A 25,541-nucleotide genomic window follows, 5' to 3' on the forward strand; every position below is an offset into this window, starting at 1 on the left:
GGGGTTGACATTCTAAGCAATTAATTTTAAATTAATTTCAAATAAATATTTAAATATTATTGCAATGAGAATCATAAGTTAAAAATCTTATTTGAAACTGTCTTTATGTTAAATTTTATAGGTCTATCATATTTTACTTAAGATTATTACCTACCAATGAAATATTATTGCATTGCAATGAAAATCCCTTTCCATTACTCTATAAGAAATGCATTCCCCTCAGATTATTAATCCTTTGTCTCTCTGTATGTTCTCTTGAGTCCCTTAATATCTCAAATTTACCCATCTTCCTATTTTGAAATGTGTGGAACAGGACGTTCTTCTTGTGTAATTCTCTTTACATGTCTTGATGATTCATCTCATTTTAAGAAAGAGATAAGACAAGATATAAAATTAGCTGAACTGGAGCAGTTCAAAGCTTCAATTTAGTTTTTTCTGAAGAATTCAGAGGCAGAAATCTAACGCTTAGGGAAATAGAGGTGGATATGAATCAGCACAATTCACTTTGTAAATTAAGTCACTCTGAAAACAAAGTGTTTCCTCTGTGTACTATGAGTTAGGGTGGAAATAGACCATTTTATAATAGTCATTATTAATACTACAGTTTGGCAACATTTTAATATACTGTGACCCTACAACAGCCTCAAGGTTATGTAAGCATAAGAATATTTTGGATACTAGTATGTAAATTACGATGTTTTAGAGAACATAAACCAAAACATATTATTTGAGGGATAATAGAGGAAAAAAGCTGATGGCTTTAATGATTTGCTTTAGGTATAAAGTTGAAAATATGTTTATTTTAATTAACGAAAAGAAACAAATAACCAGAGGGAAGGAAGAGAACTAAAGAAAGAGATCATTGGAATAAAAGGAAGTAAAGAAGAAAGGAAGGAAGGAAAGAAGGAAGGAAGGAAAGAAGGAGGGAAGGAAAGAAGGAAGGAAGGAAAGAAGGAAATAGAAAAGGGAGCATTTACATTCCAACAATTGTTATTTATTGGACTTAAACAGTTCTGACTTTGAGGTCCTATTTTCTGGGCTCCTTGAGTATCTTTTTATTCACTGCTCTTTGCCCTGTTTTTGGCCAAAAACTTCCCACTGAAAGCACCAGACTTTAAATAACAGAATACAGCAGTAAAATGAAAACTAAGTATTTGTATTAAATGTAATAAAATGACCACAAACTCAAAAATTTGAGGAACTTCATCACAATGTAAAAATCATTTCTGAAAATATAATATATGACTTAGAAAACTCACCACGTGTCAGTGTGTTTATAATCTGAGAAAAGCCATCTCTTGTATTCTAGAGACCAGTTCATTCAATGTTATCCAAAATGATATGATTGTAGTCAATTCTTCATTCTACATTTAAAAGAGAAAAATCCCTGGCAGTGAAAGTAGAAGATTTTAAAGTATTAAGAGGTAAAGTGTTTCTCTTGTGTTGTGTTCAAGATTGAGAATAAAGGAAAAGTAAAGGAGCCAAAATTCTTTTGTAATCACAAGTGGAATTTAATATAGGTTAGGCTATGAGACTTATTCTTAGCTCCCCAAAGGTTTGGGCAATTTTTGGCCCCAGGAGTTTCAAAGACATAAGTTTGTGTGCTTTTGCAATCGCCAGAGTGTTTGTAATACTTCAACCCAAAGTTAATTCTCAAATTGGGTAATAAAAACTAGAAACTTCCCTGTAGCTACTTGCCTAAAGAAAATGATACCTCTTTCAAGTAAACCTTATTTTGTTAAAATCTCTTCAGTGAAGCAGTGGTACTCATTTGTGTCTCTCCCATCCATAAAGCAAGGTTGAAAGGAAAGGTTTATATCATTGCTGTGCAATTATCTCCTATTGCTGTTTGTTCATAATCACAATGGCTTGGTCAGATACAAAAAACAACACTTCATAACATTCCTTCCCATACCCCAACTCCGACAGTTTTTCTGCTCTCTCTTTCACAGTATTCCCTCATTTTAAGAGGGAATAATATAGCTGTTCCGTTTAGAAATGAACATTTAAGGGGTTGGGGATTTAGCTCAGTGGTAGAGCGCTTGCCTAGCAAGCGCAAGGCCCTGGGTTCAGTCCCCAGCTCAAAAAAAAAAAAAAATGAGCATTTAATGCATTTAATGGGTACTTAAGTTCAGAATGTCAGAGTTGTAAGCCCCCACTCACTGTGAAAAGAAGCTACTTCAACAATATATAAGAAGTACACTGGACAATGGGTACACACAATTTTTAGTCAAAATGTCCTTTTAGAAAAACTACAGTGGGTGCTCTTCAAGGACTTGTAATCCTTTCCATAGACCTATGACCAAATTGACAGTACCAGCTAAGTAATATCCTTTATTGAATACATCTTAAATCTATTCTGAAACATTTTGGTTAACCTCAAAATATCCATGCTACCATTGTACCAGTGAATATATCTTCCATTTTGGGTCAGTATTCTAGTATGCCAAATCCACAGCTGGTAAGACCATTAATTTTTCTCCCAAAGCAAATTGTATAACATGTTTTGGAACTGTGAAAACTGCCCCGGATGGTAGAATGATCTCAACAGGTTCTTATTTGTGAGTGAACTCATATGGAACAATAAGTAGTTTACTACTTCCTACATAAAATTTCACACAGTAACTATTTCTACTTCATTAAAAAAAGGTATGGAATCCTACTAAGTGATAACAAAACAGAAGCAAGAACAACAGATCCAACTCCAAAGTCTTCAACTTCCTACACTGTGGCATTTGAGACTTAGAATCATTTGAGATATAAGAGCACAAGAAAGCTCTTCCAGTCTAGCTCTTCTGCCTATCATATAAGCATCCTCTCTCCTCAGTTGTTTCTACTCCTGCTTGGAAACTACTTCTGTCTATGTCCCATGCCCTGGCACCATAAGAACCCTGGTGTCTCCATTGTACCTTAGGTTTCACATTATTTGGTTACTCAGTGTCCTTTCAGAAGCTGCTGGAAGAATGTCAAAAGCCCTCTATATATTGCAAACCTTCAGTGTCTTTATAAAACAATTGATCAAGATCACATGACCCTCAATTCTTACATTTTTCCAAGCCCACAAGGCTAGTACCAATGTGCAATATTCTAAGACTGCATAATATGGAAATGCCCACCGTTGTTCAGCAGCAATGTGAGCTTCTGTACACTGATAGTGTAGTCCAAAGGAGTCACTTTCTTTGGCAGTTGTTTCAAGAGAATTGGACTTAACGCAACTCCATTTTTATATCAAGCTTTCTACTTTCAAATGTATTTGTTTTTCTATAAGTTGGAAACAGTGATGGATGAGACATGGTTAAATAGCATGTTTCCTATCATTCTAGTGACTGGTAAGAGGAATGTCTTTGTAGCTTAAAACCTCTTTTCAGAGACATGTAGTCTGTCAAAGTTGATTTGTTTGAATTATTTCTTTCCCAATAAGTCCCACATTTAAAAATATATTGGTCTATCTTTCTCCCATTTTTTCTCCGCATACTTGAGTATGTGCTACAGCCTAAATGTTCTTTGTGCTTAAAATTTATCTACCAAAATAAACTAAATCATTATTTTTAAAATCACTTTTACCCACACACTCAGGACATAAGCAGAATAAAGCCAGATTCTTGGCCCAAAAATTACAGTTTCTAATAGAGTTTTTGAATCACTCTGAGACTTACTGAGTTGGGCCTCTAATGTTTATATTCCAGTATTTTGCCATCCAAACTTCCAACAAAATGGACTAGGACTCTCTGTATTCTTTATACTAGAGATTTTGTAGCTCAGTGGAACAAACTTACATTCATTGAAGCCACAAAACTGTTAAAAGCATAAAAATAATGTATTTCTTTTTATAAGAGAAGCAATTCATAAAACCAGAAATTTAAAATGTCAGGCTTTTAGTTTTTCATACAAGTTGAGGATACAGTCTATTATGGTGTGGTGGTTTAAATAGGTTTAGCACAGGGTCTGACGCTATTAGGAGATAGACCTTGTGGGAGGAAATGTGTCACTGTAGGGATGGGCTTGGAGACCGGAATACAGTGGTCTTCTGGCTTCCTTTCGATGAAAATATAGAACTATTGGCTCCTCTGGCAACTTGCATGCCTAGACACTGTCATGCTCCTGCCATGATAATGGGATAGGCCTCTGAACCTGTAAGCAAGTTCCAATTAAATGTTGTCCTTTATAATAGTTGCCTTGGTCATGGTGTCTTCTCTTAGCAATGGATATTCTAACTAAGACATATGGTGAAGAAATTATTGCCACAGTAGATTGAAGCAAATTTTATATGGTATCAACTGTAAAAAGTGAGTTATGACCATCTGTGCTCATGTATCATTTTCATGAGATCTGAAAAAATTGTGTGTGAGATGTTTAATACTATAGAATACAGTCATGAGACTAGGACATAAGCAAAATCTTTGAAGTTGATTTTTCTACCATACTTCAAAAACTTCACCTAATATTTTGTTGTATTATACAATTAAAAACATTCATCCCAACGCATTTTAGAACCTATGAATTTTGATAACCAGAAATTCCATGACTTTTAAAGATAATAAATTCAAGATACAAGGATCATTTTTATTTTATATGGAAATTTACTCTTTGTCCTAACACAGGAAAAATCCCTAACATGAATTATATCTTATGTAAATTGTGTTGACATTTGTTAAATAATTGTCACAGTTTGATCCTCACAATATCTCTATCCCTAACCCTCAGATTCAAGTATTCTGAATATATTTGTATTCATTGCACTGCTTTCTTTAATTATATATTAACACTATCTTTAGAATTACAGTGAAATAACATAATTAATATTATGAAAATGCATTGTGATACATATTATGAGGAATATATGTTACGAATGAATTTTATTGTAAATAATGTAATCATATAATATACTCTAATCGTGATTTCTCATCCTCTGATTCTTACTATCCCTTCCCACCTCCCAATCCATAATTCCCTCACATCTTCCTTCTTTCTCTTTAGAAAACAAACAGATGAATGATAAATGCAAACAAACCATAATTTAAAGATAGTAAACAAAATGCACAAGATATACACACAAACACAAACACACACACACATACAGAGAGAGAGAGAGGGAGAGGGAGAGAGAGAAGTGCAACTGAAAGAATTCACAAAAAACAGAAATCATAATACATAATACATAAGCAAAAGAACAGTAATGTAGAGGTTTGGTCTGTTGCTATGCATTATAATGCTAAGGGCATGCCCCTGAGGCCTGGTTGCCCCAGAGATGAGTTTGGAAGATTCAAGTGAGGTTATGTGAACTTGTCCCCAAGTTATTTGTGATTGTTGAACAAAGATGTTTACAGCATACAGCTGGACAGAATTGAGGTAGGCAGGGCTTGGTGTTCCCTGACTTGGGGTTGGAAAACACTATGCGAAGAGAAAGAAGAAGCTGGGAAGAGGAGAGAAACCCTGTGGGATAAGAGTCACAGTCATGAGGGCTGATCAACTGGAGTTAAGAACATCCTAGATAAAACATGATAAGTTATTACTTGGAGATATGAATAGAAAATAGATTTTAGCAGCATAGAGGGTACATATCTGTCTAGCTTTAGAGCTGAGGTATATCGTAAATAATAAAGTTGTGTATCTTGAAAGGTCAAAAGCAGGGTAGAAACCTTGTGTTGGGTAAATATTTTTTTTCAACACAGTAAAACAAAAAATTACCAAAGCAATATAAGGATTCAATGCAATCCCCATCAAAATTCCAATTCAATTCTTCTTAGCATTAGAAAAAGCAAATTGCAAATTCGTTTAGAATAGCAAAAAACCCAGGATAGTGAAAACTATCCTGAACAATAAAAGAACCTCTAGGGAAATCACCATCCCTGAACTCAAGCTGTATTGCAGAGCAATAGGGATAAAAACTGTATGGTATTGGTACAGAGACTGGCAGGTAAATCAGTGGAATAGAATTGGAGACCCAGAAATGGTCCCACACACCTATAGTCACTTGATCTTTGATGGAAGGAGCTTAAACTATCCCATGGAAAAAAGAGAGCATTTTCAATAAATGATGCCTGTTAAACTGGAGGTCAGCATGTAGAAGAACACAAATCGATTCATTCTCATCACCCTGTACAAACTGCAAGTTCAAGTGGGTAAAGGACCTCCACATAAAACCAGATAAACTTAAACTAGAAGAAGAAAAATTGGGGAAGAATCTCAATCACATTGGCACTGGAGAAAATTTTCTGAATATAACAGCAGTGGCTTATGCTCTAAGATCAAGAATTGACAACAGTGACCTCATAAAATTGCAAAGCTTCTACAAGGCAAGGACACTGTCATTTGGACAAAATGGCAACCAACAATTCTGGAAAAGATCTTACATCCTGTAGAGGGCTAATATCCAAAATATAGAAAGAGAACCCAAGAAGTTAGACTCCAGAGAATCAAATAACCCTGTTAAAAATGGGCCACAGAGCTAAACAAAGAATTCTCAACTGAGGAATATTGAATGACCAATAAGCACCTAAAAAATTATTAACATTCTTAGTCATCAAGAAAATGGAAATCAAAACAACCCTGAGATTCCACCTCACACCAATCATAATAGCTAAGATCAAATTCAGGTGACAAAAAATGCTGGCTGGGATATGGAGAAAGAAGAATACTCCTCCATTTTTCGTGGGATTGCAAGGTGGTACAGCCTCTCTGGGAATCAGTCTGGAGGTTCCTCAGAAAACTGGACATAGTACTACCTGAGGACCCAGCTATAACACTCCTGGGCATGTGTCCATAAGATGCACCGACAGATGACAAGGGTACATGCTCCATTATGTTCACAGCAGCCTCATTTATAATAGCCAGAGGCTGGAAAGAACTCAGATGTCTTTAAACAGAGGAATGGATACAGAAAATGTGGTACATTTACCCAATGGAGTACTACTCAGCTATCAAAAACAGTGAATTCATGATATTCACAAGCAAATCGATGGAACTAGAAAATATCATCTTGAGTGAGGTAACCCAACCACAAAATAACACATGTGGTATGAACACACTGATAAGTGGATATTCCCCCAAAACTCTGATTACCCAAGATACAATTAACAGACCACATGAAGTTCAAGAAGTACGACCAAAGTGCGGATGCTTCAGTCTTTCTTAGAAGGGGGAACAAAGATATTCATAGAAGGAAATACAGAGACAAAGTTTGGAGCAGAGACTGAAGGGAAGGTCATCCAGAGGCTGCCACAGCTGGGGATCCAGTCCATATACGTATAGTCACCAAACCCAGACAATATATAGTGATGCTAAGAAAAGCATGCTGACAGGAGCCTAATATAACTGTCTCCTAGAGATTCTACCAGAGCAAATACAGAGACGAATGCACACAGCCAACCATTGAACTGAGAAAGGTGTCCCCATTGAAGGAGTTAGAAAAAGGATTAAAGGAGCTAAATGGGTTTGCAACCCCATCAGTACAATAATACCAACCAACAAGAGCTCCAAGGGTGTAAACCACCATTCAAAGAGTACACAAGGAGACTCCACTGCTCCAGCTGCATATGTCACAGAGCGTGGCTTTGTCGGGCAACAATGTGAGAAGACCTTGGTCCTGCCAAGACTAGACCCCACAGTGTAGGGGAACGTCAGGGCAGGGAGGCAAGAAATGGGTGGTTGGGTGAAGGAACACCCTCAAAGAAACAGGGGTATGGTTAGGGGAAGGCAGTTTATGGATGGAAAACCAGGAAAGGGGATAAAATCTGAAATATAATTTTAAAAATATCTAATAAAAGTAAAATAAGGCTCTATATCCATAAAAATGTTACCAAACATAGCAAGATGTGAGAGTGCTCTACAAAAATTCCCATGAGTTCCTTTTTTATTTTTCTCTTTTCTGTCTGTTATTTATTTATTTATTTATTTATTTATTTATTTATTTATTTTCTCCATCTTTATTAACTTGGGTATTTCTTATTTACATTTCAATTGTTATTCCCTTTCCCGGTTTCCTGGCCAACATCCCCATAACCCCCCCTCCCCTTCTATATGGGTGTTCCCATCCCCATCCTCCACCATTACCGCCCTCCCCCCAACAATCACATTCACTGGGGGTTCAGTCTTGGCAGGACCAAGGGCTTCCCCTTCCATTGGTGCTCTTAATAGGTTATTCATTGCTACCTATGCAGTTGGAGCCCAAGGTTAGGCCATGTATAGTCTTTGGGTAGTGGCTTAGTCCCTGGAAACTCTGGTTAGTTGGCATTGCTGTTGATATGGGGTCTCAAGCTCCTTCAAGCTCTTTGAGTCCTTTCTCTGATTCCTTCAACAGGGATCCCATTCTCAGTTCAGTGGTTTTTTGCTGGCATTCGCCTATGTATTTGGGGTAGTCTGGCTGTGTCTCTCAGGAGAGATCTATATCGGTTTGCATTCAGCTTGCACTTCTTTGCTTCATCCATCTTCTCTAGTTTGGTGGCTGTATATGTATGGGCCAAACGTGGGGGAGGCTCTGAATGGGTGCTCTTTCTGCCAATGTTCTAAACTTTGCCTCCCTATTCCCTCCCAAGGGTATTCTTGTTCCCCTTTTAAAGAAGGAGGGAAGCATTGGCATTTTGGTCATCCATCTTGAGTTTCATGAGTTCTGTGCATCTAGGGTAATTCAAGCATTTGGACTAATAGCCACTTATCAATGAGTGCATACCATGTGTGTTTTTCTGTGATTGGGTTACCTCACTCAGAATGATATTCGCCAGTTCCATCCATTTGCCTATGAATTTCATAAAGTCATTGTTTTTTATAGCTGAGTAGTATTCCATTGTGTAGATATACCACATTTTCTGTATCCATTCCTCTGTTGAAGGGCATCTGGGTTCTTTCCAGCTTCTGGCTTTTATAAATAAGGCTGCTATGAACATAGTGGAGCATGTATCTTTGTTATATGTTGTGGCATCTTTTGGGTATATGCCCAAGAGAGGTATAGCTGGGTCCTCATGTAGTTCAATGTCCAATTTTCTGAGGAACCTCCAGACTGATTTCTAGAATGGTTGTGTCAGTCTGCAATCCCACCAGCAATGGAGGAATGTTCCTCTTTCTCCACATCCTCACCAGCATTTGCTGTCACCTGAGTTTTTGATCTTAGCCAATCTCACTGGTGTGAGGTGAAATCTCAGGTTTGTTTTGATTTGTATTTCCCTTATGACTAAAGATGTTGAACATTTCTTTAGGTGTTTCTCAGCCATTTGGTATTCCTCAGCTGTGAATTTTTTTTTTTTTTTTTTTTGTTACTCTCTGGCTGATCGGAAAGGAAGAACTAAAGTCCTGGCTGTGAATTTAAAATGAAGAATCAAATCCAGTGTGGAACCCCAAATTTGATTTTTATTTTATATTTTATTTGCTCCATCAAACAAGCCCCAATTTTCTCATTCATAAGCACGGAACTGAAAAGGACTTGCCTACAAGACTTTATGACAATGAAGTGAAATACTCTATTTAATGCCTTTAGATTAAAGTAAAAAAACAGTAAGTCCTTGAAATGATGTTGAGAGTGATGAGAAGGAAAATTAATCTTCCTTGCCTCCTTCAAACTCCTTTTAGTTTAGGGAGAAGAGAGAGATGGGGAGTCATTTTTTTTCTTTATTAATGAGTATTTCTTATTTATATTTCGATTGTTATTCCCTTTCCCTGTTTCCAAACCAACATCCCCCTAACCCCTCCCTCTCCCCTTCTATATGGGTGTTCCCCTCCCCATCCTCCCCCATTACCACCATCCCCCCAACAATCAAGTTCACTGGGGGTTCAGTCTTGGCAGGACCAAGGGCTTCTGCTTCCACTGGTGCTCTTACTAGGCTATTCATTGCTACCTATGAGGTTGTTACCCAGGGTCAGTCCATGTATAGTCTTTGGGTAGTTGCTTAGTCCCTGGAAACTCTGGTTGGTTGGCATTGTTGTTCATATGGGGTCTCGAGCCCTTTCAAGCACTTCCAGTCCTTTCTCTGATTCCTTCAATTGGGGTCCCGTTCTCAGTTCAGTGGTTTGCTGCTGGCATTCACCTATGTATTTGCTGTATTCTGGCTGTGTCTCTGTATATGGCTTTTACTATGTTTAGGTATGGGCCTTGAATTCCTATTCTTTCCTGGACTTTTATCATGAAGGGGTGTTGAATTTTGTCAAATGCTTTCTCAGCATCTAATGAAATGATCATATGGTTTTGTTCTTTCAGTTTGTTAACATAATGGATCATGTTGATGGTTTTCCATATATTAAACCATCCCTGCATGCCTGGGATGAAGCCTACTTGATCATGGTGGATGATTGTTTTGATGTGCTCTTGGATTCGGTTTGCCAGAATTTTATTGAGTATTTTTGTGTCGATATTCATAAGGGAAATTGGTCTGAAGTTCTCTTTCTTTCTTTGGTCTTTGTGTGGTTTAAGTATAAGAGTAATTGTGGCTTTATAGAAGGAATTCGATAGTGCTCCATCTGTTTCAATTTTGTGGAATAGTTTGGATAGTATTGGTATGAGGTCTTCTATGAAGGTCTGATAGAATTCTGCACTAAACCCCTGTGGACCTGGGCTCTTTTTGGCTGGGAGACCTTTAATGACTGCTTCTACTTCGTTAGGAGTTATGGGGTTGTTTGAATCGTTTATTTGTTCCTGATTTAACTTCAGTAACTGTTATTTGTCTAGGAATTTTTCCATTTCCTCCAGATTTTCAAGATTTGTTGTATTAAGCATTTTTAGTAGGATCTGATGATTTTTTGAATTTCCTCTGGCTCTGTTGTTATGTCTCCCTTTTCATTTCTGATTTTGTTAGTTTGGACACACTCTCTGTGTCCTCTCGTTAGTCTGGCTAAGGGTTTATCTATCTTGTTGATTTTCTCAAACAACCAACTTTTACTTCTGTTGATTCTTTGTATAGACCTTTTTGTTTCTACTTGGTTTATTTCAGCTCTGAGTTTGATTGTTTCCTGTTTTCTACTCCTCCTGGCTGTGTTTGCTTCTTTTTGTTCTAGAGCTTTTAGGTATGCTGTCAAGCTGCTGATATATGCTCTCTCCTGTTTCTTTCTGCAGACACTCAGAGCTATGAGTGGAATAATTTCCATCTTCTAATTGAAAAATAATTCTCTATTACCTGCTTCCAGGTATGAAAATACACTTTCTTTATTTCTTTTACTACTAACAATATTTTTACAAAAATTATTCAAATATGGCCAGTTATGATGAGGAATATGTTCAGTCTCTACAATGCAGAGGCCAAGCCTGGGAGATATCTCTGAGTCAAAGGCCAGCTAGATAGTCAGACCCTCCGTCAAAGTATTAAACTACAAAAAGCTAACTAAAACAAATAAACTGTATTTAAAATTTACAGTAGCTAAAATAAGTCAACAAAGTATTAATATAGTTTACAGTGCCTCAAAACTAAAATATTTTGATGAATTTCAACTTGCCTAAACAAAATCAACACAGAAAATAGAACAAAAAAGATGAGCAACATCTGTTAAGACAATCTCAGCGAATTCTTAAAGTTAGTGTGAATAAAAGTGTCTTCATTTGGTACATCTACACAATGGAGTACTACTCAGCTATCAAAAACAATGACTTCATGAAATTCATAGGGAAATGGAATGAACTAGGAAATATCATCCTGAGTGAGGTTACTCGGTCACAGAAAAATACACTTGGTATGCACTCATTGATAAGTGGATATTAGCCAAAAAGCTCAAATTACCGAAATTACAGACCACAGGAAGCTAAGAAGAAGGATGACCAAAATGCAGATGCTTCCACTCCTTCTTAAAAGGGGGAAAATATTCATAGGAGGGGATATGGAAGCAAAGTTTAGAGCAGCAACTCAAGGAATGGCCATTCAGAGCCTGACACACATGTGCCCCATGTATATACAGCCACCAAAACTAGATAAGATTGACGAAGCTAAAAAATGCATGCGGAAAGGGACTGGATATAGATCTCTCCTGAGAGACACATCCAGAGCATGTCTAATACAGAGGTCAATGCTAGCAGCAAACCCCCTGACCTGAGAACAGGACCCCCTTGAGGGGAATTAGAGGAAGTATTGAAAGAGTTGAAGGAGCTTGGAACCCCATAAGAACAACAATTCCAACCAACCAGAGCTTCTAGTGACTAAACCACTACTGAAAGACTATTCATGGACTGATCCAGGGCTCCAACAGCATATGTAGCAGAGAATAGCCTTGTTGGGGCACCAGTGGAAGGGAAAGCCTTTGGTCTTGCCAAAGTTGTACCCCCAGTAAAGGGGAATATGAGGGAGAGCATTAAGGGGGATATATAGACGGAATACCCGTATGGAGGAGGGGGAGGGGAGGGGATGGGGGCTTATGGACAGGAAACCAGGAAGGGGAATAACCTTTGAAATGTAAGTAAAGAAATATATAATAAAAAATTTAAAAAAAAAAGAAAGAAAACGACACGCCAGCCGGGATAGATGAGTGGAAACACAGCATGCTTGACAAGCTGAGCTCAGTTTTCAAGACCAACATGATAGAAAGAGAAAAAACCCATCAGCTGTTCTCTCCCCTCCACATGGGAGCTGAGGAATGTGCCTTTATGCATAGATATACACAATATGTATGGTCACACAATACACAAATATAAATAAACCATATCTCTTGCTGTGGTTGAAGCCAACGAGTCAGAGTTGTGGCAACAGATGTTACAAAGAACATGGTAGGACAGATCACACTGACCAGTAAGTTTTCTCAGTGGTTGATTGAAGATACGATGTCCAATGTCAGTTTGCATTGCAGCCCTATCTAAAATCAGAGCCAGCCTTCCTTACTTAGGATCTTCAAAGAACTGTGCCAGTAAATGCCCGGGGAACTCTTAGATGCCTTAAACCTCACTTTTTAACTCCCTACAGTGTCTATTTTGATAAAACTTTCATCCTGGGGCTGGAGAGATGGCTCAGTGGTTCAGAGCACTGGCTGCTCCTCCAAAAGTCATGGGTTCAATTCCCAGCAACCACAGGGTGGTTCACAACCATCTGTAGTGGGATCGGATGCCCTTTTCTGGTGGGTCAAGGACAGTGTTGGACATATACATAAGATAAATAAATTTAAAAAAAAAACAAGAAAAAAAAGAAAAAAAATTGAATTTTATTTTCCTACTGTTACCTCACCTGTAAAGTTCCCAATTGGTCATTGGGTATTAAAGTAATATAAATTATATTTGAATTAAATGTAATGAAACAAAAATAAGTCTATTTTGGTTATGACATTGTAGTCAGAATAACGTTTTATTAAATGACTCCTTCTGAAACACCAGATTCACAGCTTGATAAAGCTATTGATTGAACAAAGTGTGTTAGAGCTCTATGTTTTCAGCTAATTTCTGGGGGGCAAATGAACAACTCAGCATCAGAAACTTCTGTGTATAGGGAAGGGTCATCAAGAAATCAGGACAGGCACAGAGAAGTGGACAAATATCCTTAGCACATCTATGCTTTAGATAGGTTGTCGAGATACTGTGGTAAACCCTGTCCTAATTCTTCATTCACTTTCCAATGGGAAATAATACAACCTCATGTATCTTTTGGAGGCTCCTGTACATTTGCTCTGTCATCTAAAATTCAGGAGTAACAAACATAGTTATGCTTGCAGACTGGAGCCTAGCAGAACTGTCTGCTGAAGGTTCTATCTAGCAGTTAACTAAAACGGATGCAGAGACTCAACCAAACTTTGGGAGGAGCTCAGAGAGTCCTGTGTCAATATTTTAGTCCTACTCCTATCACCAGGACTAATTCTATTAGCACGTGCCTAATACCTGTCATTGGTGTTGTTGCTGTATCAGAAAGTGCTTGGGAGTATTTTCCTATAGAACTGGGTCACAGGGCTCATTAGATTGTGGTAGTCAATTTACCTCCCAAAAAATCTGGCTCATCTTATAATACTTTGTCATGAAATTTAAGAACTAACTCAAAATTTCTCCCAGAAATGAGTGAACCCACATTATAATTATATAACACAGGCATAAAGTTTAGGTTCTGTTTGTCAAAATATTTCTGCATTTATAGCATTTAATGTCTCACAATATCCCTTAGAAATTTTTATTCCTTAAAATTATTTCAGTAGTTTTCTAAAGTCAAATGCACATTTATAATTGCCAACTATTTTTTAAGTATGTGTGGCTGTTTTACTTGCACGTGCATTTGTATACCACAGGGGTGACTGCAGCCTTTGGGAGCCAGAACAGAATGATAGATCCCCTGAAATTGGAGTACAAACATTTAAAAACCACCATGTGGGTGAAGAAAATTGAATCAAGGTCCTATAGAATACCAAAAATTACTTTTAATTTCTAAGCCTTCTCTCCCACTCCTTCAAAAATTTTAGAAATAAAACATAGAGTAAAGGAAGGGCAAGCATTTTAAAACTTGAGCCTATTCTAATATACCATTACATTTACATGAACATAAAATGCACAGTCTTTAATTTTCTTATGACAATATTTATTGGTCAATTGAAATATGTTATATTAAATGGTATCATTCTTTTCTGTAAATGAATAATCACAATGTTTATTTAAAAATAATGACTGCTTAATTTTTACATTATTTTCCAACTGTACTTTTCTGTTCATTTGTGATTGTGTCTCTGTGTCTAGGTGTGGATAGTATAAATATGAATGTACACAGATTAGGTAGAAGGTTTTATGCCTGTGTACATGAATATAGAGAAAGGAAAGGGCTTTACACTATAAAGGGTATACACTATACCTAAATTCTTTGGGACCAGTTATCACTGGACCTTGAACACTGTTTCTCTACTAGATGAGCAATCCTTTGAGCCTTTGTAATGCACCTGTTTCTTCTTCATTAGCACTGTGTTAAAGCTACTCTGCTGTACCTGGATTCAGATATGGTTTCAGGACCTCCTGTTATATAGTAAGTAATCTTCCTACCACCTGGCTTCTGACATGGGATCTGGAACTAAGGACCTAATGCTTGTATAGAGAGTTCTCTTCCACACTGATCCTTATCTCCAGCATGGAAAGTAATATTTTAAAATGTATTAGAAACCACTATCAATTTCCTACTCATTTTCCTTATGGCATTCTTCATTTCTTTATTTCTGAAAGTGTAAACCATAGGATTGAGCAACGGTGTCAGGACAGAGGCAAATATAAGTGTGTTTTTCTCAAAGGAAAAGGCAGATGAAGGCCGTGCATATATTAGCATGCATGGGACAAAGAACAAAATCATAACAGTAATGTGGGATCCACAGGTTGAGAGAGCTTTCCTTCGTCCTTCTGAGCTGTGACGTCTTAGAGAGAAGAGGATGACACCATAGGAGACAATCAACAAAGAGAAGATAATGATGCAGAAAGAGCCACTGTTAGCAAACACCAAAATGACAAAAATGTGTGTGTCAGTGCAGGCAAGCTGCAGTAATGGGAACAAGTCACATATGAAATGATCAATAAAATTGGGTCCACAGAATGGTAGCTGCAACGTAAAGATAACTTGTGTGATAGAATGTAAGAATCCTCCTGTCCAGGCCACGCCTACAAGGGTGCCACAGAGCCTCCGGGTCATGATTGAAGAGTAGTGAAGAGGCTTGCAGATGGCCACATAGCGGTCATAGGCCATAGATGTCAAGATAATCACCTCAACTCCTGCAAAGAAGTGGCTGGTAAACAATTGTGTAATGCAACATTCAAAGGAGATGGTCTTCCTCTCATAGAAGAAGTCTACAATCATCTTGGGAGTGACAGTAGAAGAAGTACATGCATCCAGTAAGGACAAGAATATCAAGAAGAAATACATGGGGGAGCCCAGCAGTGCAGGGCTGTAGATGATGGTCACCACAATCATTATATTGCCCCCGATAGTTGCAATATAGACCAATAAAAATACAACAAATAGTATTTTCTCAACTTTTGGGTTCTGAGAAAGCCCCAAGAGTATGAACTCATTGACAAAACTCTGATTCTGCATGGTTCTCAAAAAGAATGTAAATTTAAAATATGTTCATGAAAAATCTGCAGTAATGAGAAAAAAGACTATTACAATTGAGAACAGAATGTTATAAATTCTTGAAAATATAGAATTATGTTAAAAGTAGAAACGTTTTTAAACAGCTACAGTTTGAATATTGGTGATTTAAACAACTCTGTATGATAGAAGAGAAATGTTTTATTATAAATGTATTGAGAATTTTTGGATTGAAACATTAAAGTTCATTTTGAAACCATATTCTAGATACTATGAAAAAGTCAAGATTACCAGTCATGTGTGCCAACTCTGTTGTAAGGAGTTTGTGATAACTAATTCACACACTACCTCTATCTAAAGAGGCAAAAGGTACTTTGTGTGCATTTGAAAATCTTGGCTACAAAATAAAACTGTTTAAGTCACCAAATCATAATGGCATTATTCATCCTGGAGCAGGGAACTCTGTGAGAAATACTCAGCACTTTTCATGACACATCAGTTGAAAGTGTTGAAAATTAACATTGATTCAAATTTTAAATGTGGTAGAATTTTAAATGTTTCCATACAAACTAAATGAAATTAGTGTAAAAAATAGCAATAAAAGTAAGCAAAAATAAGTACTCTAAGGGCTCAGTTTTCTAGTCAACACTATGAGGCAAAGTCATTGATTTGATTTTATTATACTAAAATTATAACTAAACAGGTTGAGGTTTAAAAAAAGACAACCTTGGGTTTAAAAAAAAGACAATCTTGTGTTTTTTTGTTTTTTTTTTGTTTTGTTTTGTTTTTGTTTTTTTCGGAGATACTGGACTGAATGCACATGAGGTCTCCTAGGATGGTCTCATCAGTATGGGACTGTAATTTTTTTTTCTCAGTGAGAACTTCAGAATAGTTGCTACCTCCCACTCTTCTTAAAGTTTAAAGAATCTTATCAAGTGGTTCATGAATTAATGACTCATTTTATAAAGAGAAGAGAGAAAATGATCAAGAATCAGAAGCAGTGATGATAAAACTAGTAGCAACACATAACTGATGATGAAAAATTATTTGTTGAACATAATTTAGACTCTTGAGACTCAATTATTTGCCATGTGTTTATACAATACAACTGTTCTCAGAAAACATAATTCTTTGAAATGTATGGTTTGCAATTCACATAAACTTTCTATAAAACATGTTTATAAACAGCTTACTTGCCAATTCTCCAATAAGATTAAACTTGAACATACCAAAATATTACTCATGGTAATTGTCAGTACAAATATCTGGAGAAAATGGTTCATTTTTAATGCCAGATGTTTTACCCACAGAAATCTTCATGAACCATCTGGGTAAATATTCCAGCTCTCAAATTAATTTTCTCCACATAATGTCAGCCTCATGGCCTATCTATAGTTTTCTGCAAAGGTCTTTGTGTATAGCAGGAAGACATTTCTCTGATTAGTGATAATACTTAATTATGGATATAAGGAAAAATAATAAGAATGTAGGTAGGAGAGTGCTGGTTGTGGATTCTCCTCCAAGATCCATTACTTTACTAGTCCTAAATAGTTGGTTTGTTTCTGGTATCTGGCATGACTTCTCTCTTTCTGAGTAGGCCTAAGGGGACAAAAAATTTTAAGATTTTATAGAACTGTAGTTTTCTGTCAAATTTATGTCCAAATAAGATCACAGAAGCTACACCCAAGACATCTCAGTGGCATGGCTGCCAGAACAAGACGTGAACAAGGATTACACTAATGGACATGCCAATGGAGAAGGAAGAAATATCATGGGCCTCAACCCCAGACAAAAACTATAAACAAATAAGCAATGCTGAGAATGGGAAAAATATTTGTCCCCAGGGAAAGAGCCTCCAATTGGTTTTCTAATATCAAGTAAATAAGCTTGAAACCATAAACATAGAAATAACATTGTATGGGCTGATCAAGGTGTATTTATATATTTAGGAAAGTGTGTGTTTGTGTTTATGAAACAAAAATTAAATAAATAGAAACAATAAATTTAAGAAAGAACTAAGGGCTATATGGAAGAACCTGAAGTGAGAAAAGGGAAAGGGAAGATTATATATCTATATTTTCATTCAAAAATAATTTAAAAGATTTCTGTTGTATCATGTATTAACAGCACAATAGTATAATAAAATTTTATGCATGAATATTTACTTTCATACACATATACACTGATACACACATACACACATGAACACATGTACATGTATACAAATATACTTATGCATGTATATATACATATGCATGAATCATTATATAATGGTTACAGAGGAAGTGACATTTCTTCAGTGGTATAACCACTGCTAAAATTATTCATGCTCCTGTAAAAAAGCCAAATGAAACTCACTGGGTTGGGGCTAGGACTGTAGCTTAGTTGGTAGGGACTGCCAGACTCTGCATTCATTTCATGAATATATGTATGAATATATCCATATGTATATGTATCTAGCAATTGTATATACATATATTGTTTATAATACATGTATGTATGTGAAAATATGTATACACATATATTGTAATAATTTTTTTTTATAAGTTGTTATTTATTTTATTAGTATAAATGCATAATTAACAATAACATATTTGTACTGAGGAAAGAAGACTATGATCATTTAAATGACTGTCATGTAATAAGAATAAATAACTTTGACTTATTAATAAATATTTTTATAACACTGCATATTTGTGAGTTTAAAACAAACATTTTTTTTGACAGTCTCAGAAGTTTATCATTACCATCAAAGATGAAGTCTTCATCTTCTTACAAGCTAGACCCCAGGAAACATTAATAAAAAACAAACAAAATAGATCAGGCAGAAACCATTTAAGATAGACTAATATGATCCTGCATAATTTACCAACTGTCACTCAAGACCAAATGAAGATGGATGAAAATTGGAATGAATAAAGGAGATCATAGGTCTTAGTGCATACATGAAGCATCAGAATGAAGCCTGGTATTTCTTATATTGCTGAAAATAGAAAACAAGTCAAACTATTTCGAATCTTGACACCACTCAGACCAAAACCCACACAGTTATCAATGGCATGACTCAAGCTACTTTTTGATTCTTAACAATTCTATAAGCCTTGGGTTTCATTTGTGCAAATGATATACTAGGGAGGATTTTCAAAATTCTTTTGTTAAAAATAATATAAAAATTATCAAGAAAACTGGAATGTAGAAGGAGATGTCAAATATTAAAAATAGTTTGTCTCAAAGAATCAATGAACCAGAGCAGAAAAGTTAATTTTAGATTTTATCCTTACTTTTATATAGTACATTGCTAAGTCCTTTTCATTACATTTATTTACAAAGTAATATACTTTATTTTATAGGCTGTAATAAGACATGATTTCTTCAGTACATAGTGTATCCTAATGTTCTTAACAATCAATGTTAATGTATTAAGGCCTTCAAAAACACTAACAGTTCTGTTTCAGATAACCTTGTTGGCCAAAGAAAAACAATGAATGCGTGGATCCAAGGAAAACCAAACTCTATGTATATTCTTTTTCTATAGTCCAGTGACACCAAACAAAGCAATATAATCATTTTTACACCAAGGTAAATTCTAAAATTTGTGTTAAAATATCAATAATGGGGACTACATTCCAATAATTTTGATTAGGTTATGATTTTATATAATGTAGAAGATAACTGACCAAAACATAAGTAGTAACCTAAATTTAATTATTAAACAAGGATAACATTGCAAAATTAATCTGCAAATTTTGGAACTAAAAAAATATATTTATATATAATAAATGTCTACAAATGTTCTTAATTATTTTGAAACTAAAATCATATATATATATGCATATATATGATAAATGTCTACAAATGTTCTTTATTATCTTGTCAAATGCATTCTCAGTGAATCAGTGTGGTATCATCAAGTCAATCTATGCCAGTGATATTCAGGAATATCTGCTTCCATTTTGTTTTTCTTAATCTAATTTTAGAGTAAATAATTATTAAACAGAAAATGTTCTTTTTTTCTACTAGGAGAGACTTGTGGAAGAGGGTAAGAGGGGTAGATATGCTGATAAAATATTGTTTAACAAATTAAATTTTCAAAATAAATAAAAAATACATTGTATAGTGGGTAACAAAACACATTTATGTATAATATTGATTTTATAATAGAAATGGACTAACATACCTCAGGCCATCAGGTCCATGAAAAAAGCAAGTAGTTGCTTTTATTTTTTAGTATGAGTTGACAAAAAATTTAATGTAGCCTAGGATAGATTCATACTCACCATATAGGATAGTATGACATTGAACTCTTGAAGTATTTCTGCCTTTATCTCCATATTCTGGAATTTTAATTTTTTTTTTCAGAGCTGGGGACCGAACCCAGGGCCTTGCGCTTGCTAGGCAAGCGCTCTACCACTGAGCTAAATCCCCAACCCCTATTCTGGAATTTTAAACTTATGCTAGTACATTCAGCCAAATCCATAGTTTCTATCATCATATTCTGCAAACAATATTTCAAAAGGAACTTTTGAATAGTGAGGCCCATGTTATTTGAACAATGTCTGCACATCTAAACCATGATAAAGAGTAGAATAAGTCAAAAGAAAAAATCCTTTATGATTACATTTTAAAATGTTTTCAATTAAAATGAAACTTTTTCAGTCATGCAATGCATTCAGAGCACAGTTTAAACAATCATTGCAGAACTCTAAGTATGTTAAATGTATTGAGGTAGCACTCTAGCTCCAAAACGTATCCTAAAAATAAAATAAGATGACGGAAATTTACAACAGAATATAATATAGAATCTAAAATATTGAAAAATGAAATATCTAAATCATTCATAAAAGTATGATATATATATATATATATATATATATATATACTATTACTATCATAAGACACTTATATAAATAAAGCTAATAATATGAATATATCAGCAGTGAAATACTTTAACTTTCTGTTAAGCAGAAGGAAGGTAAAGGTTCATTTATAATATTTGAAATATATTTTATAGCATACAAATAAACATATAAATTATTTATAACTGACCTGTTTTTATTTTGACAAGTTACTTAAAATTAAACACTGAGATAAAAACCCACAGAATCAAAATACATTTAAATTTCTGAAAACAGCTTGTGGCTTGCAGATCATTCACCTGGTTACCAAAAGATGGAAGCAACAAGCTCACTTAACATAGCACCTCACGTGAACTATTTTGATTCATTATCATGTTTTCATGAATGGTCTTCTGATGAGTTTAACTCATTCCTATTCTTAGTGCCTTTGATTTAAAGGCTGTTTTCTCATATAGGAATCAGCTCAGTGTCTCTATATTTCTCTTTAAATATTCTTTGATCAAACACCCATGAATTTAAAAATTATAGAACTATTCCTTATCCGGCTCAGGGTGTTCTCACAGAAAAAACTGTGCACAGAAACATCTCCTGAGCAGTGACCTTGAGTCATGCATAACCTTGACAAGATGCTCCCATTACCATGGGCATTGTCCACTAACTCCTTACTTTACCAAAAAGTTATTTATAGCAATAATTTACCTGCAGATAGGATGTCTTTGTTAACTGTGATATAGCACTCAAACTTGTCAGAGGGTAGAGTAGCATGGTATCAATATAAGCAATTGCTTTAAAGTACATTGCATACAAGTAAATAATGTCTTACAAATAACAGGAAATTATAATCTCACTTAAAATTGTTCTATACATTAAACTCCAAAAGACCATCATATTTTTAATTTAACAGTCCTATTTTCAGTATTTATGGCTAAGAAAACTCCCTTCTAAGATTCTGTGGAAAAGACTTCCTCTTCAAATTAGTTTCTTTTTCCCTCTCCCAACTGTTGTTCTCCAGATTTCCCAAAATGTCTCAATTTGTCTTCTCATAGTGTTTCTGAAATGAGAACAAAAGGATTCTCTTCTTTTTTTAAATGTCTTATTTAATGGATGACAACTTGGTGATGGAGTTTACATTCCAAGAGAAAGATACTAGAACTGAAGCAGTTCAGAGTTTCAAGCACATTTCTTCAACCTGTCTGAATTGGAAACTAAAGATTAGGAGAAATAAAGTAGACCAGATTAAATAAAAAAAAAAATCACTCTGTGATGTAAGTCACACTTTTTGAGCATTAGTGTCCTCTTCTGTGTTACATGTTAGGTCTGTATTTGTGAAAACAGCCTGTTTATTTGCTATCAATAACTATAAAATATATAAAAGCCTTTTAATTACCATGTGTCAATACCTGAATTCTTTAAACAACCTCCAATTATACCAGCTTTAAATATAAATGTAATATTTTTGAGTCTATGAAGACATAAATCAAAATTATTTAGAAAAACAAAAGTTTTGAACAGATAAAAGTAAAACTTGTATCATATTTCTGAGTTGTTTGCTTCCAACTTGAAGATGAAACATTTAAAGTATGTTCTTGGCCAGGAGGAAAGAGGAAAGAGTAAAATAATAGAAGGAAGGGAGGGAATTTGTATTATGATAACCGTTATTTGAGCCCTGTGATCACTTTAGCAAGTAGTCATTATGAAGTGCTTTTCTATAATCTCCCTGTGTGTCATTTTAGTCTCCTCAGAAACACTGACATTGGTCATACAATCTAGGTAAAAAAAAGTAATATGAGCACCAGGATTTTTGCTACTCTCAAGAATATGTAATGAATAGATCATGATTATATTAAATGTTAAAGCTTTACCACAATTTGAACATCATCTCTGAAAGTGAAATAATGTGCTTTATAAGCCTCACCATGTATCATTTTGGGCAAAAATTTGAAGATAGACATCCTTTGTTATCTGTAGTCAAATATCCACTCAGTGGTGGTGAAGATTATCAGTTTATTTCCAGGAGAGCAGCTCCTGCAGTGAGGAGAAGGATGCTGTCTCCATTACTCAAGTGCTCTATTCATCATCGTGGAAAACCAAACAAAACTGAAGAATCCAAAATTCCTTATAGACTGCTTCTGCAATTTAAAGAGGTTTCTGCAGACATCATGAGTCTGTGAAACGAAATATTATTTCCCTCAGGATTTGTAAAATTTCTGGTCTCATGAGAACCCTACACACCATTTGTATATCTGTTCACTTAATTGTTTATTTATAGTTCTTTGTCTACACAAAATCATGCTGTGTTTTTATTTAATTTGGGGAGGGTTCTATATGCTTTCATATGGCATCATCTTAATAAATAAATACACTATTTTACAGTAGAAGGCATGCAGTACATGTGTAGAATTTAGACAAAATGTTTCTGTAAATGACATCTGTTAATGAATTTATAAGAAAAACATACATAGGTTTGGAAAATATTATCGGCATTTGTTTGCTTAGAAAAAGCATTATATGTATAAATAGCTGAGATATGCACATTCATAGATCATCATTTTATCTATGAATATTTTATCATTTACATGATTTTGACAATTTTATGAATACATACAGTGTACTATAATCATGCTGACTAATTATAATCATTTCTTCTCCTCATCCTCATTAACCAGAAACCCTTTTTATCACTCCCTTCCTTATATTCATGTCATTTGTTTAGCTACTGAATTTAATTAGAGTTGCCTATATGAGCACAGGTATGTGGTTAATTGATAAACCATGAAAAACTCACCTACATCTACACATCTGAAGAAAATACTACCCTCTCTACATTTAAATGTCAATAGCTCCTTAGTAAGAAGTAAGGCTGCTCATAGCTCCCTGCTCCCAAATCCTCTGGTAGAGAGCTGAATACCCTGAAGTGCAGGCAATCCTGAGACTGCAGGGAAGGACAGACTGCCACTTCTGCCCACCTTTGCCCACATCCGTGGCCCCAGAGGAAACTGCATAGTGCCTCTGAACACAGAAATGTAGGCACAGTCAAGCTGCAGGAGCCCCGCGGTTCAGATCTGTGGCCAGGTCTGAACTGAACTGATCAAACAGCTCCCTGCACCCAATTTCCGTGGGGGTCGGGGGAGAGCTAGACCCTCAGAAGTGTGGATATTCCTGTAGAATCAGAGGAGGCTACTTTCTGCCCACATTCCTTGACTAGGAAAATGCCTGGTGCTATCTATACCCCCAGCACACAGGAACCTAGGAGAAATAGGGGCAGTACCCTTCTGGTTGCTGCCCTCAAGGAGAGGTGAAAGCCAGCCAACAGGAGCGACTACACACATGAGAACTACATTCTGATCCCACAACTGTCTGAAAGAAATCAGGAAAATGCGTCTACAGCAGTACTGACACATAGGCCCACAGGAGGGTTAAGTCACCATTAGAAACACCAAGAAAGGCTAAAACCAGAGACAACCTGATGGTGAGAGGCAAGCTCAGGAACAAGCAACAGAAGCCAAGACTACTTGGTGTCATCAGAGCCCAGTTCTCCCACGAAAGCAAACACTGGATATCAAACATACCAGAAAAGCAAGATCTGAATTTAAAATCACCTTTTATCATAATGATGGAGGATTTTAAAAAGGTCATAAATAACTCACTTAAGGAATTACAGGACAACACAAGTAAACAAGTAGAAGTGTGTAAGCAGAAACACTAAAATCCCTTGAAGAACTACTGGAAAAACAACCAAACAGGAGAAGGGAATGAACAAAACCATCCAGAAGTTAAAAATGGAAAGAGAAACAATAAAGAAAGTACAAAGGGAGACAAATCTGGAGATAAAAAATCTAGGGAAGAGATCAGGAGTCATAGATCTCATCACCAACAGAATATAAGAGATAGAAGAGAGAATCTTAGGAGCAGAACATATCATAGAAAACATCTACACAACGGGCAAAGATAATGGAAAATGGAAAAGGTTCCTGGAACAAAACACACAGGCAATCCAGGATCCAATCAGAAGATCAAACCTAACGATAAAAGGTATAGAAGAGAGTGAAGACTCCCAACTTAAAGAATCAATAAATATCTTCACCAAAAACATAGAAGAAAACTTCTCTAACCTAAAGAAAGAGATTCCCATAAACATAAAAGACACCTACAGAACTCCAAATAGATTGGACCAGAAAAGAAACTCCTCCTGTCACATAATAGCCAAAACACCAAATGCACAAAACAAAGAAAAAATATTAAAAGCAGTAAGGGAAAATAGTCAAGTAACATATAAAGGCAGACCTATCAGAATTACACCAGACATCTCAACAGAGACTATGAAAGACAGAAGATCCTGGACAGATGTCATACAGACCCTAAGAGAACACAAATGCCAGCCCAGGTTACTGTATGCAGCAAAACTCTCAATTAACATAGATGGAGAAACCAAGATATTCCATGACAAAACCAAATTTACACAATATCTTTCTACAAAACCAACCAAACAAAGGATAATAAGTGGCAAAGCTCATCATAAGGAGGTAAACTACACCCTAGAAAAAGCGAGAAAGTAATCTTCTTGTAACAATACCAAAAGAAGAGAGGCACAAAAATATAATCCCATCTCCACATACGAAAAGAACAGGAAGGAATAATCACTATCCTTAATATCTCTCAACATCAATGGGCTCAATTCCTCAATAAAAAGACACAGATTAACAGACTCGATATGTAAGGAGGACCCTGCATGTTGCTGCATACAGGA

At 35.6% G+C, this 25,541-nt stretch overlaps 1 protein-coding gene across 1 annotated transcript; it reads right to left on the minus strand.

Moving 5' to 3' along the window:
• Positions 1-15,005: 15,005 nt before the first annotated feature.
• On the minus strand, positions 15,006-15,944 carry LOC116900444 (olfactory receptor 4C15-like). Its single transcript, XM_032902184.1, has one exon. It carries the CDS (start codon positions 15,939-15,941, stop codon positions 15,006-15,008), a length of 936 nt encoding a protein of 311 aa, XP_032758075.1. The 5' UTR covers positions 15,942-15,944.
• Between the last annotated feature and the right edge of the window lie 9,597 nt (positions 15,945-25,541).

The sequence above is a fragment of the Rattus rattus genome, chromosome 5 (genome assembly GCF_011064425.1).
Source record: "Rattus rattus isolate New Zealand chromosome 5, Rrattus_CSIRO_v1, whole genome shotgun sequence".
NCBI classification, from domain to species: Eukaryota; Metazoa; Chordata; class Mammalia; order Rodentia; family Muridae; genus Rattus; species Rattus rattus.

Bases quoted from the DNA above. Each gene is read 5' to 3' on its own strand.
- LOC116900444 (XM_032902184.1), bottom strand. From the start codon at position 15,941: ATGCAGAATCAGAGTTTTGTCAATGAGTTCATACTCTTGGGGCTTTCT.